The following is a 17,441-nucleotide window of genomic DNA, read 5'->3' as shown; positions in this document are numbered from 1 at the left end:
CAAACATAATTGATTGATAAAAAGACATTTTTACATGAGATATCCAAACATAAAATTACTTTTACTTCTCTATAAGATCTTTTAAAAAAAGATAACTCGAAAAAAGATCTTTTTTTAAAAGCTCACCCAAACAAGCCCTCAATTTTGAACATTTTTCAATACTATTTTAAATTTGCATCACTTGAGACATTATCTGACAGAGTAGGTAAAAAAAAATATTAACAGATAATTTCACTTTATACTATTTCAATTATTCTTATTAAAAATAACTTATTCAAAAAAAAATTCTACACATTTTTGTTCTTTTTATTGTAGATGTCATTGAAAAATTGCATGCACATCAAGGGATTAAGAAAAAAGAAAAGCATACAAATTTAGGACACATCTTCAGAAGAAAAATATATATGCAAAGATGGAACAAACAATACAATAGAAAGTACATACAACTCAACAATTCATAAAGAACATACCTTCACAAGAATCTATGACAGAAAGAAGAAAGTAACAACTCTAAAATAACCAATAAAAAAAATAGGACGAGCGTCACATAAAAAGATTAAATCTATTAACTAAAACAAATGCAAAAAACAAACCACCAAATAAAAATGTCACTTTGTATAACTCTAACATCCAAATCTTTTGTATTACAAATTATTTTAAACAAAACACATTTTAAATTTAACTTTAGTTTATACATATTTAATTTTATTTTACAAAATATAATCATTTTTAATATTTATTATATACTATCATTAATTTATCGCCGGCGCATTGGGCGGATCTCATTCTAGTGGAGTTAAACCCCAAAATAGTTCCTGAGATTGGCGTCGTGCACTAAAATCATCCCTGAAATTTCAATTGCACTAATTACGTCCCTGAGATTGACAAAAATGCATCACGTTAGTCCCTAACCCATTTTCTATTAATGGCGTGATGACATATTTTGATGACGTGGCATATTAGTGACACGTGGCATGCTGACATGGATGGTTGTGACACGTGTCACAATGCTATCTGGCCACATGTCTCTTTGTGTCACGTGTCGCAACAGTATTCAATATTCATCCACGTGTCATCCATTATGTCATCATTGTAGATGCTCCAAATTAGTCCCTCACTTTGCATCAAGTGACTTATTTTAACCCCTGAAATTGAATGTCCTGCACCAAATTAGTCCATTCATTAGTTTTTTCTCATTTTTTTAAAAATTTAAAATTTTCAATATTTTAGATACATTAATTTCAATTTTATTTTTTCACATATCGTTTAAATACAAGTGCTTTTATAAAATTTTTTAAAATTTTAGTTTTAATTATATAATTTTTTTCTATAATAATTTAACATTGGTAAATTTTGTAATATATAAGTATTGATACAACCGTTATACGTCGGTTACGAATTATAGCTCGGCGAATCCCTTTTTAATCGGCACATTAACTTTGCCGACTTTATGGCATTAAACCACTATGATCGGTTACACAGAAACGGTCAATAAACGGCCATCATCTCCGAGTTATAAAGGAAACAGCTGAAATTGAAAAGGTAGATCATCGTTCTAAGCTAAAATAACTCTTCAAATAATTCTCTTTAGCTGACTTGAGCGTCGGAGTGCTTTTTGCAGGTGCTCCCCCCCCTTGTTTCACTTGGTGGTCGAGGCATATTGAAGTTCTCCAACAAGGTCGGACGTTCAACCCTCCAAGGAGACATATAGCTCGGCCACAACCAGGCAGGAACATTTGGCGCCCACCGTGGGGCCGAGGTTATAGAAAAATTTTCTTTCTAGGCCCCAAAATACCCTAACATCCATTAATGGCTGATGTGCCTCCCCCTTCTACGTCCGAGCTCCTTCGGATGGTAACCGAGCTTCAGCAGGCAAATCAACGCATGGCTGAGGCAAATCAACGTATGGCGGAGGAAAATCAAAGAATGCAACAACAAATTCAGCAGATAGCCAACGCCCGCCTTGAGCACAACGACACCCATCACGGGCGAAACACCAATGATGAGCATCAATCCCACCCAACGCATGTTTCGGAAACCCCTCAAGATGATGATGGCGGAGATCCCCATAACAATGAAACCTCGCCCAACGACGAGGAGGATGAGCCTGACAACTCGGCAGGACCTTTCACGGCCGATATTATGAACTTTCAACTGCCTAGACAATTCACATTGCCAACGACTCTAACTCCATATGATGGTTTGGGAGATCCAAAGCAACATATCAAAAAATTCCGATCTATCATGATCGTTAACGGTGCATCTGATCCTATTTTATGTCGTTGTTTTCCATCCTTTTTAGATGGTCCTGCACTTGACTGGTTTTGCTCTTTGCCTGCAGATTCCATTTCACGTTTCCAGGAGTTAGCAAAACAGTTTGAAGATCATTTTGCGGCATCAGCAATATATTTACATGATTCCGATTACCTGACGACTGTTAAGCAAGCCCCTCAAGAAAGTCTGAAGGATTATATCACCCGTTTTACAAAAATAGCCATGCGGATCCCCGACCTTCATCCTGAAGTACATCTCCATGCCATCAAAAGCGGCCTCCGCCCAGGAAAATTTCAAGAAGCTATTGCAGTATCCAAGCCAAAGACGTTAGCCGAGTTTCGAGAGAAGGCGAAGGGGCAAATCGATATTGAAGAACTTCGACAAGCTCGGAAGGCTGAAAGGTCGTCGGCTACTAAAGACGACGACAGACCTCGGGACAGTAAGAAGAACTTCAGACCCACCCCCCGCTATGAGACATATACTCAGTTTAATACGAAGAGGGACGATATTATTAAAGAGATTCTGAACTCCAAATTGATTAAACCCCCCCGTAAAGCTGGCAGTTACCCTGAACCGAAGAACATCGACAAAAGCAAGTACTGCACATTCCACCAGAAGTATGGTCACACAACCGACGATTGTGTGATCGCCAAAGACCTGTTAGAACGCTTAGCAAGACAGGGACACCTTGATAAATTCATCTCGGGTCATATGCAGAAGAGAGCTATTCCGACTTCAGATCCATCACCTGCACCACCATCATCATCATCATCGAAGGACAAAGAAAAGGCTCCTGCTCAACCTAGAGGCATAATCAATTGCATCTCAGGCGGTTATGCCGGAGGAGGACAAACAAGTTCGGCTAGAAAACGTACATACAGGGCCATGTTAGCACTTGGAGCTACCACGAGCAATCCTCAGCCAATGCCAGACGTGCCAGAGATGACCTTCTGCCAGAACGACTTTAGTTGCCAGGACACCAACTTGGATGACCCCGTTGTCATCTCTATCCAATTGGGCGACTTAATAGTTCGGAAAGTGCTGCTAGACCCAGGCAGCAGCGCCGATGTGTTATTTTTTACTACATTTGAAAAAATGAAGCTAAGTACTAACATTTTACAACCATCTGCAGGAGACTTGGTCGGATTTTCAGGAGAACGAGTTCCAGTTATGGGTTCAGTGTGGTTACAAACCACACTTGGTGAGCAGCCTTTATCTAAAACACATGATATCCAGTACCTTGTTGTTGACTGTTTTAGTCCCTACAACCTTATCTTAGGAAGACCTTTTTTAAACAGATTTGCTGCAATTGTATCCACTGTTCATCTGTGTGTCAAGTTCCCTGTGCAGGATAATATTGTCGCCACAATCCATGGAGACCTACAAGAAGCCCGATATTGTTATAATACAAGCCTAAAGCCTATCAAGAGAAGTTGCGAGCGGCGTGTAAACTCCATCAGTGCCGAACAGCCAACGCTGGCCGAGCTTGATCCCAGAGCCGATTTTCAAGATCGTCCATCACCAAACGAGGAGCTAACAAAGCTTATATTAACAGATGACCCGACAAAGTTTACTTTCATAGGATCCTCCATAAAAGACAAGGAAAGGGAAAAGCTCGTCCATTTTCTGCGGGAAAACACTGATCTATTTGCTTGGACATCAGGAGACATGCCAGGCATTGACCCATCTGTCATTACTCATAAATTGGCATTAAGCCCGGCCGCCCGACCAATATCCCAGAAAAAACGAAATCTTGGAAATGAGAAGAGGCTCGCATCTATGACCGAAGCCAAAAAGCTCATTGATGCAAATTTCATCCGAGAAATCAGGTTTACAACCTGGCTGGCCAACGTCGTCATGGTAAAGAAAAATAACGGTAAATGGCGCATGTGCGTCGACTTTACAGATCTTAATAAAGCATGTCCTAAGGACGCCTACCCTTTGCCGTCTATTGATACTTTAGTTGATAACTCTTGTGGTTATGGTACCTTGAGTTTCATGGATGCATACTCTGGTTATAACCAGATCTTTATGCATCCATCAGACCAAGAAAAAACAGCCTTCATTACTGAATATGGTAATTATTGCTATAATGTCATGCCTTTTGGCTTAAAGAATGCAGGTGCAACATACCAAAGACTGATGAACAAAGTCTTCGAACAACAAATAGGTCGGAACATTGAAGTATATGTGGACGACATGGTCGCCAAGACGAAGGTCGGCCACTCCCATATTGAAGACCTTGCTGAAATTTTTGGCCAAATCCGAGCTTATAACATGAGGCTCAATCCGGAGAAATGTGCCTTTGGTGTTCGAGGAGGAAAATTCCTCGGCTTCATCCTTACTAGCCGAGGAATTGAGGCTAATCCTGAGAAGTGTCAAGCAATCCTTGATATGAATAGTCCCACAAACATCAAGGAGGTTCAGCGATTAACAGGGCGGTTAGCAGCACTATCCAGATTCCTACCATGTTTAGCATCCAAGTCCTTCAGCTTTTTCCAATGTTTAAAGAAAAATACGACTTTCCAATGGGATGAAAACTGTGAAATGGCCTTTAACAGTCTAAAGCAATTTCTTTCTGAACCCCCTGTTTTACAGAAACCCAAGGTTGGCGAGCCGTTATATTTATATTTGTCAGTTACTGATATGGCAATTAGTTCCGTCCTTGTTGCAGAAACTAAGAGTGCTCAACGGCCAGTGTATTTCGTGAGTAAATCATTGCAGAATGCCGAGCTTCGCTATCCGAGATTAGAGAAGCTCGCCTATGCACTAGTTTTTTCGGCAAGACGACTACGCCCATATTTTCAGAGCCACACTATCAATGTTAGAACTTCTCAACCATTGCGACAAATACTCGCCAAGCCCGAGCTTGCAGGACGGTTGATAAAATGGTCCATTGAACTCTCCGAGTTTGACATCCATTATCAACCACGAGGATCTATCAAGTCACAGTACTTAGCAGATTTCGTGGCCGAATTCACAGGATCAAGCTCGGATACGAATATTGCAGACTGGACATTATTTGTTGATGGGGCTTCAAACCCTCATGGGTCTGGAGCAGGAATACTTTTGGAAAACACGGAAGGAGTTGTTATTGAACATTCTCTTCGATTCTCATTCAAGGCTAGCAACAATCAAGCCGAGTATGAAGCCCTAGTCGCCGGGCTCAGGTTAGCAATTGAACTACATATTGACAATTTGCAAGTTTATTGCGATTCTCTTTTAGTTGTTCAACAAGTAAAACAGAGTTTTCAAACTAAAGACCCAATTTTGTCAAAATATTTAGCAATTGTCAAAGACCTCATGCATCGTTTTTCAAAAGTTGAAATTAACCATATAGCGAGAGATCAAAATCACAGGGCCGACATATTATCCAAACTAGCTACCACTCAGTCACACACTGCCTCACTTTTACAATCCACCCTCCATGAGCCGAGCATAAATATACTTAATATCTATCATATAGACGATGAAGATAGTTGGCAAGACCCATATATTCAGTATCTTAGAAGTGGAGAGCTTCCAAAAGGCCTCCAGAACCTAAAAACGTTCAAAAGACAGGCATCTTTCTTTACATTACTGAATAACAAATTGTATAGGCGAGGCTATTCTCGACCATTGTTAAAATGCTTAGACAGGTCAGAGGCCGACCTGGCCTTAGCTGAGGTACATGAAGGTATTTGCGGAATGCATTCAGGAGCAAGGAGCCTAGCACAAAAAATTCTTCGTGCCGGTTTTTACTGGCCGACCATATGGAAGGACAGTCAGCAAAAGGTCCGAACGTGCGACCATTGCCAAAAACATGCCCCGATTATTAACATCCCTGCCGAGGATTTGCATCACTCAACGGTAAGCTGGCCATTTAATCAATGGGGGATGGATATTTTAGGACCTTTCCCTACAGCTCCAAGACAGGTAAAATATTTAATTGTTGCAATTGACTATTTTTCTAAATGGATTGAGGCTCAGCCACTTGCTAAAATTACATCGGCTCAAATGATATCATTTGTCTGGAAAAACATAATTTGCAGATTTGGTATACCTCGTCACATCTTAACTGATAATGGTCGCCAGTTTACCGACCATAATTTTAAGACTTTTTTACAGAATTTAAAGATAAAGCAGCATTTCTCCTCAGTAGAACATCCTCAATCCAATGGCCAGGCTGAAGCTGCAAACAAGGTTCTCCTTCAAGCTTTAAGGAAAAAGCTCGACGATGCTAAAGGACTATGGGCCGAGCTTGTCCCAGAGATTTTGTGGGGTTATAATACATCAACACACTCCGCAACTAAAGAAACACCATTTCGTTTGGTATACGGATCGGAAGCGATGATACCCATTGAGATATCACAGAGCTCCTTAAGGACACAAGCCGAGGATTATGACCATGCTCGACGAGCCGAGCTCGATTTACTAGAGGAAGTGCGAGCCGTAGCGGCTGTGCGCCATAAAGCCTTACAACAGCGAATAGGTCAGCGCCACAATAAAAGGGTGAAGCCAAGATCCTTCCACGTCGGAGACTTAGTATTGAGGAAAACCGAAGCAGCACGAAGGCCACCCACTCATGGAAAACTCGCAGCGACATGGGAAGGCCCCTACCGTGTTCACCAAGTGCTCGGAAAAGGAGCATATCGATTGGAACAATTAGATAGCACGGTACTACCTAACACTTGGAATATTCAATCCTTGAAACAATACTATAGTTAGCAATGCAGAATGCTGGCACTCTTTTTCCTACCTTGAGATTTTTCCTAAAAGTTAGGTTTTGCTCAAGGAGGTTTTAACGAGGCTAGCTTACCAAATTCAAGATGTAAAGGTACTGCGTCAGAACAATATTTATCTTCTTGTTACGACTTACTTTGTTTATGAAAATCTTATGTTACATACTTATCCATTCACAAACGGTATCTTATCAACACAAAAGTCGCATTAGACTCAAGTGCGCAAAATCAATAGCTGACAATCTTTCAGCACCTAATAATGATCAAACCCCATATGACGGTATCAGCTAAGCAAAATCTATGACAATAAACTATTCAAATATATTGTCAGCAAACAAAATAACAGTCACTAAAGGGGCCATACACACTTTAATCAAAGCACACAGTGTTCATGAGAGTATTAGCATCCCTCAACACATCACAAAATATAAAACTAATTACTTCAAACATTTCTTAATCGGCTAAATTATTATTACCCTCTTCCTCCACAACTTCTTCATCATCAACCAACTGACCATCCCGAACCACCTTGCTCGGATCCAAAGCGGTAAAATCCTCTTCAGGATGTAAGAACTTCGCTTGAATAACGGCACGTTCAAAACCCTCGGCAAAAGCATCAAGGATCTCAGCTTCATGATTAGACTCCATATGTTTCAATTTTGCTGTAACCTCAATAATCTGGTCGCTCATTGTAGACAGTTCATTTACCTTTTTTCCTAGAGACTCTACTGCCCTTTCATGATCCTCTTTCACAAGTTTCAGCTTTTCTTTTGACACTGACAGCTCCTCTTTAAGCTCGGTAAGAACAATTTCCTTTGACTTCAATTGCTCCTTCAGCTCAGTTATCTCTAAACTATTACCCAGCATCATCTTATGCCTTTTTTCCTGACTTCGCCCGATGCTAACTAGTCGAAAACCTAGAACCTGCCCAATACCAGAAAATCAGTTAGAAGTTTTCAAAAAATATATACATATATCATTACATGAAACAAAACCGACCTGCATGAATTGATCTATCCCAACATCCCCAACTTCCTCAATGCGAGCAACGTCGGGAGCAGATTGAACAATCTCATCCGCCAAGACATTGAAAGGGAACTTTTTATCCCACACAGACGAGCCATCACCCTCTTCTTCGAAAGAATGCAGCTTTTCTTGTTTAACAGTAAAATTCGATAACTCACTCAACGGTACCGCTTTTTCCCCTTCCTCCAGATTAATCACCTCAGATTTTCTCTTCTTAAAAACAATACCCTTTTTCTTCTGTGCCGGTTGGTTAACCTCAACCTCACCCTCTACCTTCTCGGCGTTTGAAGAAGACCCTTCAAAATTTTTCATTTTAAACCGGGCCCTCATGCTCGAAGCCGAAACTCCAGGAAACCTCCCGCCTACAAAAGAAACACAACCTTATTGAGAACAATTAAACAATATAAGCAAACCCAACTTACGTAGCGCAAACAGTGCCTCACCAAGGTATTGCACAACAGATGCTTTATCCTCTTCCCAAGGAAGCAAATCCGACACCGATACTAAACCACCTCGGTCAACCATTTCCATCAAAAAACTTATAATACATTCATTCCGAGGTGTTATTAGTTCAGGCCCTAGGATATGATTGGGTTGACAACACCAGTACAGGGGAAACTTCTCCCCAAGATGTTCATCTAAATAGAATGGAAATTCTTCATCTACTGGCTTTACCTTGAAGAACATTTCCTTAAAATCTTTGAAAGAAGATTTATATAGTTTGAAAACAGAAAATCCAGGAGTACTATTCAAGTTAATCCAGAGACCTTTCCATACACCCTTTGCTTGAAACAGGGAGAAAAAAAGTTCCAAATCAGGTTTAATCTCCAAAAACTCCATTAGGATTTGAAAACATTTAATGAACGCCCATCCGTTAGGATGAACTTGAGAAGGTGCGCAATTCATTTGGGTTAACAAATTGCATTCAAACTTAGTAAAAGGAAGTTTTACAGATAATTCCTCAAGCACACAGCTATACATATAAAAGTTTTCAAAACCTTTACTTCTATGAAAAATTCGATCCGTACGGTTGCATGGCAACAACTCAATATGAAAACCAGGTCTGACCATCTTAGACATATTCAGACCCTCGAAACTCTCTCTGTCAAAGAACAGAGAAGCCCTTATCTTCACATCATCATCTACCCATTCATACAAATCATCATCCTCTACTTTAGGAAAAGCTTTCACCTTTTTGTCACTCATTTTTCTTTACAGAAATTAGGAAAGAAGCAAATAAGAAAATGCAGTTACTTACCTCTTCTACTCATTGTTTTTGAAGGAAGATGAAGTGTAAACAGCAAACTGTAAGCGGAACCTGAAAAGAAAATTTCCTTTTCCCATTCATTTAATGAAACCCTTTCAATTCCAAGCCGTAATCATGGCCATCAATCCAAGACCCACTTCCAACGGTTCCAAGCCTACTTAGGAACTTGAGCCTTGCATTGAAAACTGTTGACATTCATTTATACCATCATAGCAGTTACTTTTTTAACTAATATTAATTGACGTTACAAAGTAATGAGTCAAGTTGAACTGGGGGCTCCATCCCTGCGCCGAGCTATAATTCGGCCATTTAATTTCAAAAGCTCAACCTGCCTCATTTAAAACACAGGCTAAGCTTGGGGGCTGTGATACAACCGTTATACGTCGGTTACGAATTATAGCTCGGCGAATCCCTTTTTAATCGGCACATTAACTTTGCCGACTTTATGGCATTAAACCACTATGATCGGTTACACAGAAACGGTCAATAAACGGCCATCATCTCCGAGTTATAAAGGAAACAGCTGAAATTGAAAAGGTAGATCATCGTTCTAAGCTAAAATAACTCTTCAAATAATTCTCTTTAGCTGACTTGAGCGTCGGAGTGCTTTTTGCAGGTGCTCCCCCCCCTTGTTTCACTTGGTGGTCGAGGCATATTGAAGTTCTCCAACAAGGTCGGACGTTCAACCCTCCAAGGAGACATATAGCTCGGCCACAACCAGGCAGGAACAAGTATGTTATTATAAAAAAAGAATTATATGATTGATTAGACACATTTTTTCATAAAAAAAATGTATTTTTAACAAGAAATCAAGAACTAAAATACACATTTTTTTTTTATTCTTATGAAATACATATTTTCATTGTGTGAAAATGGACTAGACCGAGGGCACTTCAAGCATCCTCACTACCATCTCCGACATCTTTTGTCTAGACTGAAGAGGTCGGAGATGGTAGTGGGGGTGTTTGAAATATCTTCACGTCAACTCCAAGATTGCGGTTCAAGGTACTCGCAAGAGAAAAAATATTTTATAAAAGCACTTGTATTTAAATAACATGTGAAAAATAGAATTGAAATTAATGGATTCAAATATATTGATTGTTCCTGCCTGGTTGTGGCCGAGCTATATGTCTCCTTGGAGGGTTGAACGTCCGACCTTGTTGGAGAACTTCAATATGCCTCGACCACCAAGTGAAACAAGGGGGGGGAGCACCTGCAAAAAGCACTCCGACGCTCAAGTCAGCTAAAGAGAATTATTTGAAGAGTTATTTTAGCTTAGAACGATGATCTACCTTTTCAATTTCAGCTGTTTCCTTTATAACTCGGAGATGATGGCCGTTTATTGACCGTTTCTGTGTAACCGATCATAGTGGTTTAATGCCATAAAGTCGGCAAAGTTAATGTGCCGATTAAAAAGGGATTCGCCGAGCTATAATTCGTAACCGACGTATAACGGTTGTATCACAGCCCCCAAGCTTAGCCTGTGTTTTAAATGAGGCAGGTTGAGCTTTTGAAATTAAATGGCCGAATTATAGCTCGGCGCAGGGATGGAGCCCCCAGTTCAACTTGACTCATTACTTTGTAACGTCAATTAATATTAGTTAAAAAAGTAACTGCTATGATGGTATAAATGAATGTCAACAGTTTTCAATGCAAGGCTCAAGTTCCTAAGTAGGCTTGGAACCGTTGGAAGTGGGTCTTGGATTGATGGCCATGATTACGGCTTGGAATTGAAAGGGTTTCATTAAATGAATGGGAAAAGGAAATTTTCTTTTCAGGTTCCGCTTACAGTTTGCTGTTTACACTTCATCTTCCTTCAAAAACAATGAGTAGAAGAGGTAAGTAACTGCATTTTCTTATTTGCTTCTTTCCTAATTTCTGTAAAGAAAAATGAGTGACAAAAAGGTGAAAGCTTTTCCTAAAGTAGAGGATGATGATTTGTATGAATGGGTAGATGATGATGTGAAGATAAGGGCTTCTCTGTTCTTTGACAGAGAGAGTTTCGAGGGTCTGAATATGTCTAAGATGGTCAGACCTGGTTTTCATATTGAGTTGTTGCCATGCAACCGTACGGATCGAATTTTTCATAGAAGTAAAGGTTTTGAAAACTTTTATATGTATAGCTGTGTGCTTGAGGAATTATCTGTAAAACTTCCTTTTACTAAGTTTGAATGCAATTTGTTAACCCAAATGAATTGCGCACCTTCTCAAGTTCATCCTAACGGATGGGCGTTCATTAAATGTTTTCAAATCCTAATGGAGTTTTTGGAGATTAAACCTGATTTGGAACTTTTTTTCTCCCTGTTTCAAGCAAAGGGTGTATGGAAAGGTCTCTGGATTAACTTGAATAGTACTCCTGGATTTTCTGTTTTCAAACTATATAAATCTTCTTTCAAAGATTTTAAGGAAATGTTCTTCAAGGTAAAGCCAGTAGATGAAGAATTTCCATTCTATTTAGATGAACATCTTGGGGAGAAGTTTCCCCTGTACTGGTGTTGTCAACCCAATCATATCCTAGGGCCTGAACTAATAACACCTCGGAATGAATGTATTATAAGTTTTTTGATGGAAATGGTTGACCGAGGTGGTTTAGTATCGGTGTCGGATTTGCTTCCTTGGGAAGAGGATAAAGCATCTGTTGTGCAATACCTTGGTGAGGCACTGTTTGCGCTACGTAAGTTGGGTTTGCTTATATTGTTTAATTGTTCTCAATAAGGTTGTGTTTCTTTTGTAGGCGGGAGGTTTCCTGGAGTTTCGGCTTCGAGCATGAGGGCCCGGTTTAAAATGAAAAATTTTGAAGGGTCTTCTTCAAACGCCGAGAAGGTAGAGGGTGAGGTTGAGGTTAACCAACCGGCACAGAAGAAAAAGGGTATTGTTTTTAAGAAGAGAAAATCTGAGGTGATTAATCTGGAGGAAGGGGAAAAAGCGGTACCGTTGAGTGAGTTATCGAATTTTACTGTTAAACAAGAAAAGCTGCATTCTTTCGAAGAAGAGGGTGATGGCTCGTCTGTGTGGGATAAAAAGTTCCCTTTCAATGTCTTGGCGGATGAGATTGTTCAATCTGCTCCCGACGTTGCTCGCATTGAGGAAGTTGGGGATGTTGGGATAGATCAATTCATGCAGGTCGGTTTTGTTTCATGTAATGATATATGTATATATTTTTTGAAAACTTCTAACTGATTTTCTGGTATTGGGCAGGTTCTAGGTTTTCGACTAGTTAGCATCGGGCGAAGTCAGGAAAAAAGGCATAAGATGATGCTGGGTAATAGTTTAGAGATAACTGAGCTGAAGGAGCAATTGAAGTCAAAGGAAATTGTTCTTACCGAGCTTAAAGAGGAGCTGTCAGTGTCAAAAGAAAAGCTGAAACTTGTGAAAGAGGATCATGAAAGGGCAGTAGAGTCTCTAGGAAAAAAGGTAAATGAACTGTCTACAATGAGCGACCAGATTATTGAGGTTACAGCAAAATTGAAACATATGGAGTCTAATCATGAAGCTGAGATCCTTGATGCTTTTGCCGAGGGTTTTGAACGTGCCGTTATTCAAGCGAAGTTCTTACATCCTGAAGAGGATTTTACCGCTTTGGATCCGAGCAAGGTGGTTCGGGATGGTCAGTTGGTTGATGATGAAGAAGTTGTGGAGGAAGAGGGTAATAATAATTTAGCCGATTAAGAAATGTTTGAAGTAATTAGTTTTATATTTTGTGATGTGTTGAGGGATGCTAATACTCTCATGAACACTGTGTGCTTTGATTAAAGTGTGTATGGCCCCTTTAGTGACTGTTATTTTGTTTGCTGACAATATATTTGAATAGTTTATTGTCATAGATTTTGCTTAGCTGATACCGTCATATGGGGTTTGATCATTATTAGGTGCTGAAAGATTGTCAGCTATTGATTTTGCGCACTTGAGTCTAATGCGACTTTTGTGTTGATAAGATACCGTTTGTGAATGGATAAGTATGTAACATAAGATTTTCATAAACAAAGTAAGTCGTAACAAGAAGATAAATATTGTTCTGACGCAGTACCTTTACATCTTGAATTTGGTAAGCTAGCCTCGTTAAAACCTCCTTGAGCAAAACCTAACTTTTAGGAAAAATCTCAAGGTAGGAAAAAGAGTGCCAGCATTCTGCATTGCTAACTATAGTATTGTTTCAAGGATTGAATATTCCAAGTGTTAGGTAGTACCGTGCTATCTAATTGTTCCAATCGATATGCTCCTTTTCCGAGCACTTGGTGAACACGGTAGGGGCCTTCCCATGTCGCTGCGAGTTTTCCATGAGTGGGTGGCCTTCGTGCTGCTTCGGTTTTCCTCAATACTAAGTCTCCGACGTGGAAGGATCTTGGCTTCACCCTTTTATTGTGGCGCTGACCTATTCGCTGTTGTAAGGCTTTATGGCGCACAGCCGCTACGGCTCGCACTTCCTCTAGTAAATCGAGCTCGGCTCGTCGAGCATGGTCATAATCCTCGGCTTGTGTCCTTAAGGAGCTCTGTGATATCTCAATGGGTATCATCGCTTCCGATCCGTATACCAAACGAAATGGTGTTTCTTTAGTTGCGGAGTGTGTTGATGTATTATAACCCCACAAAATCTCTGGGACAAGCTCGGCCCATAGTCCTTTAGCATCGTCGAGCTTTTTCCTTAAAGCTTGAAGGAGGACCTTGTTTGCAGCTTCAGCCTGGCCATTGGATTGAGGATGTTCTACTGAGGAGAAATGCTGCTTTATCTTTAAATTCTGTAAAAAAGTCTTAAAATTATGGTCGGTAAACTGGCGACCATTATCAGTTAAGATGTGACGAGGTATACCAAATCTGCAAATTATGTTTTTCCAGACAAATGATATCATTTGAGCCGATGTAATTTTAGCAAGTGGCTGAGCCTCAATCCATTTAGAAAAATAGTCAATTGCAACAATTAAATATTTTACCTGTCTTGGAGCTGTAGGGAAAGGTCCTAAAATATCCATCCCCCATTGATTAAATGGCCAGCTTACCGTTGAGTGATGCAAATCCTCGGCAGGGATGTTAATAATCGGGGCATGTTTTTGGCAATGGTCGCACGTTCGGACCTTTTGCTGACTGTCCTTCCATATGGTCGGCCAGTAAAAACCGGCACGAAGAATTTTTTGTGCTAGGCTCCTTGCTCCTGAATGCATTCCGCAAATACCTTCATGTACCTCAGCTAAGGCCAGGTCGGCCTCTGACCTGTCTAAGCATTTTAACAATGGTCGAGAATAGCCTCGCCTATACAATTTGTTATTCAGTAATGTAAAGAAAGATGCCTGTCTTTTGAACGTTTTTAGGTTCTGGAGGCCTTTTGGAAGCTCTCCACTTCTAAGATACTGAATATATGGGTCTTGCCAACTATCTTCATCGTCTATATGATAGATATTAAGTATATTTATGCTCGGCTCATGGAGGGTGGATTGTAAAAGTGAGGCAGTGTGTGACTGAGTGGTAGCTAGTTTGGATAATATGTCGGCCCTGTGATTTTGATCTCTCGCTATATGGTTAATTTCAACTTTTGAAAAACGATGCATGAGGTCTTTGACAATTGCTAAATATTTTGACAAAATTGGGTCTTTAGTTTGAAAACTCTGTTTTACTTGTTGAACAACTAAAAGAGAATCGCAATAAACTTGCAAATTGTCAATATGTAGTTCAATTGCTAACCTGAGCCCGGCGACTAGGGCTTCATACTCGGCTTGATTGTTGCTAGCCTTGAATGAGAATCGAAGAGAATGTTCAATAACAACTCCTTCCGTGTTTTCCAAAAGTATTCCTGCTCCAGACCCATGAGGGTTTGAAGCCCCATCAACAAATAATGTCCAGTCTGCAATATTCGTATCCGAGCTTGATCCTGTGAATTCGGCCACGAAATCTGCTAAGTACTGTGACTTGATAGATCCTCGTGGTTGATAATGGATGTCAAACTCGGAGAGTTCAATGGACCATTTTATCAACCGTCCTGCAAGCTCGGGCTTGGCGAGTATTTGTCGCAATGGTTGAGAAGTTCTAACATTGATAGTGTGGCTCTGAAAATATGGGCGTAGTCGTCTTGCCGAAAAAACTAGTGCATAGGCGAGCTTCTCTAATCTCGGATAGCGAAGCTCGGCATTCTGCAATGATTTACTCACGAAATACACTGGCCGTTGAGCACTCTTAGTTTCTGCAACAAGGACGGAACTAATTGCCATATCAGTAACTGACAAATATAAATATAACGGCTCGCCAACCTTGGGTTTCTGTAAAACAGGGGGTTCAGAAAGAAATTGCTTTAGACTGTTAAAGGCCATTTCACAGTTTTCATCCCATTGGAAAGTCGTATTTTTCTTTAAACATTGGAAAAAGCTGAAGGACTTGGATGCTAAACATGGTAGGAATCTGGATAGTGCTGCTAACCGCCCTGTTAATCGCTGAACCTCCTTGATGTTTGTGGGACTATTCATATCAAGGATTGCTTGACACTTCTCAGGATTAGCCTCAATTCCTCGGCTAGTAAGGATGAAGCCGAGGAATTTTCCTCCTCGAACACCAAAGGCACATTTCTCCGGATTGAGCCTCATGTTATAAGCTCGGATTTGGCCAAAAATTTCAGCAAGGTCTTCAATATGGGAGTGGCCGACCTTCGTCTTGGCGACCATGTCGTCCACATATACTTCAATGTTCCGACCTATTTGTTGTTCGAAGACTTTGTTCATCAGTCTTTGGTATGTTGCACCTGCATTCTTTAAGCCAAAAGGCATGACATTATAGCAATAATTACCATATTCAGTAATGAAGGCTGTTTTTTCTTGGTCTGATGGATGCATAAAGATCTGGTTATAACCAGAGTATGCATCCATGAAACTCAAGGTACCATAACCACAAGAGTTATCAACTAAAGTATCAATAGACGGCAAAGGGTAGGCGTCCTTAGGACATGCTTTATTAAGATCTGTAAAGTCGACGCACATGCGCCATTTACCGTTATTTTTCTTTACCATGACGACGTTGGCCAGCCAGGTTGTAAACCTGATTTCTCGGATGAAATTTGCATCAATGAGCTTTTTGGCTTCGGTCATAGATGCGAGCCTCTTCTCATTTCCAAGATTTCGTTTTTTCTGGGATATTGGTCGGGCGGCCGGGCTTAATGCCAATTTATGAGTAATGACAGATGGGTCAATGCCTGGCATGTCTCCTGATGTCCAAGCAAATAGATCAGTGTTTTCCCGCAGAAAATGGACGAGCTTTTCCCTTTCCTTGTCTTTTATGGAGGATCCTATGAAAGTAAACTTTGTCGGGTCATCTGTTAATATAAGCTTTGTTAGCTCCTCGTTTGGTGATGGACGATCTTGAAAATCGGCTCTGGGATCAAGCTCGGCCAGCGTTGGCTGTTCGGCACTGATGGAGTTTACACGCCGCTCGCAACTTCTCTTGATAGGCTTTAGGCTTGTATTATAACAATATCGGGCTTCTTGTAGGTCTCCATGGATTGTGGCGACAATATTATCCTGCACAGGGAACTTGACACACAGATGAACAGTGGATACAATTGCAGCAAATCTGTTTAAAAAAGGTCTTCCTAAGATAAGGTTGTAGGGACTAAAACAGTCAACAACAAGGTACTGGATATCATGTGTTTTAGATAAAGGCTGCTCACCAAGTGTGGTTTGTAACCACACTGAACCCATAACTGGAACTCGTTCTCCTGAAAATCCGACCAAGTCTCCTGCAGATGGTTGTAAAATGTTAGTACTTAGCTTCATTTTTTCAAATGTAGTAAAAAATAACACATCGGCGCTGCTGCCTGGGTCTAGCAGCACTTTCCGAACTATTAAGTCGCCCAATTGGATAGAGATGACAACGGGGTCATCCAAGTTGGTGTCCTGGCAACTAAAGTCGTTCTGGCAGAAGGTCATCTCTGGCACGTCTGGCATTGGCTGAGGATTGCTCGTGGTAGCTCCAAGTGCTAACATGGCCCTGTATGTACGTTTTCTAGCCGAACTTGTTTGTCCTCCTCCGGCATAACCGCCTGAGATGCAATTGATTATGCCTCTAGGTTGAGCAGGAGCCTTTTCTTTGTCCTTCGATGATGATGATGATGGTGGTGCAGGTGATGGATCTGAAGTCGGAATAGCTCTCTTCTGCATATGACCCGAGATGAATTTATC

At 40.5% G+C, this 17,441-nt stretch overlaps 2 protein-coding genes across 4 annotated transcripts; one reads left to right on the top strand and one right to left on the bottom strand.

The window, feature by feature from the left end:
* Positions 1 to 7,153: 7,153 nt before the first annotated feature.
* On the bottom strand, positions 7,154 to 9,908 carry LOC110265395 (uncharacterized). Of its 2 annotated transcripts, none has more exons than XM_088497210.1 (3): positions 8,465 to 9,908; positions 7,995 to 8,383; positions 7,154 to 7,919 (listed from the first exon to the last, which is right to left on the bottom strand). In XM_088497210.1, exons 1-3 carry the CDS (start codon positions 9,225 to 9,227, stop codon positions 7,449 to 7,451), a joined length of 1,623 nt encoding a protein of 540 aa, XP_088353336.1. In that variant the 5' UTR covers positions 9,228 to 9,908; the 3' UTR covers positions 7,154 to 7,448. The 2 variants fall into 2 exon arrangements, with proteins under 2 accessions (XP_088353336.1, XP_088353337.1); XM_088497211.1 differs by having other exon boundaries at positions 9,280 to 9,908.
* Positions 9,909 to 10,497: 589 nt separating this feature from the next.
* LOC148550088 (uncharacterized) lies at positions 10,498 to 13,252 on the top strand. 2 transcript variants are annotated; one of them, XM_088497205.1, is made up of 3 exons: positions 10,498 to 11,126; positions 12,023 to 12,411; positions 12,487 to 13,252. In XM_088497205.1, exons 1-3 carry the CDS (start codon positions 11,114 to 11,116, stop codon positions 12,955 to 12,957), a joined length of 873 nt encoding a protein of 290 aa, XP_088353331.1. In that variant the 5' UTR covers positions 10,498 to 11,113; the 3' UTR covers positions 12,958 to 13,252. The 2 variants fall into 2 exon arrangements, with proteins under 2 accessions (XP_088353331.1, XP_088353330.1); XM_088497204.1 differs by having other exon boundaries at positions 10,498 to 11,941.
* Positions 13,253 to 17,441: the final 4,189 nt, after the last annotated feature.

This window comes from Arachis ipaensis, chromosome B8, assembly GCF_059453495.1.
Source record: "Arachis ipaensis isolate K30076 ecotype BB chromosome B8, ASM5945349v1, whole genome shotgun sequence".
Lineage (NCBI taxonomy): Eukaryota > Viridiplantae > Streptophyta > Magnoliopsida > Fabales > Fabaceae > Arachis > Arachis ipaensis.
Note: the sequence above shows the minus strand (reverse complement) of the source record. Positions and strands in the feature narration are given on the sequence as shown.

Coding starts and splice junctions, on each gene's coding strand:
- LOC110265395 (XM_088497210.1), bottom strand. CDS start 9,227: ATGAGTGACAAAAAGGTGAAAGCTTTTCCTAAAGTAGAGGATGATGAT. Junction 8,384..8,464: donor ATCTGTTGTGCAATACCTTG/GTGAGGCACTGT, acceptor TTTCTTTTGTAG/GCGGGAGGTTTCCTGGAGTT. Junction 7,920..7,994: donor GGATAGATCAATTCATGCAG/GTCGGTTTTGTT, acceptor GGTATTGGGCAG/GTTCTAGGTTTTCGACTAGT.
- LOC148550088 (XM_088497204.1), top strand. CDS start 11,179: ATGAGTGACAAAAAGGTGAAAGCTTTTCCTAAAGTAGAGGATGATGAT. Junction 11,942..12,022: donor ATCTGTTGTGCAATACCTTG/GTGAGGCACTGT, acceptor TTTCTTTTGTAG/GCGGGAGGTTTCCTGGAGTT. Junction 12,412..12,486: donor GGATAGATCAATTCATGCAG/GTCGGTTTTGTT, acceptor GGTATTGGGCAG/GTTCTAGGTTTTCGACTAGT.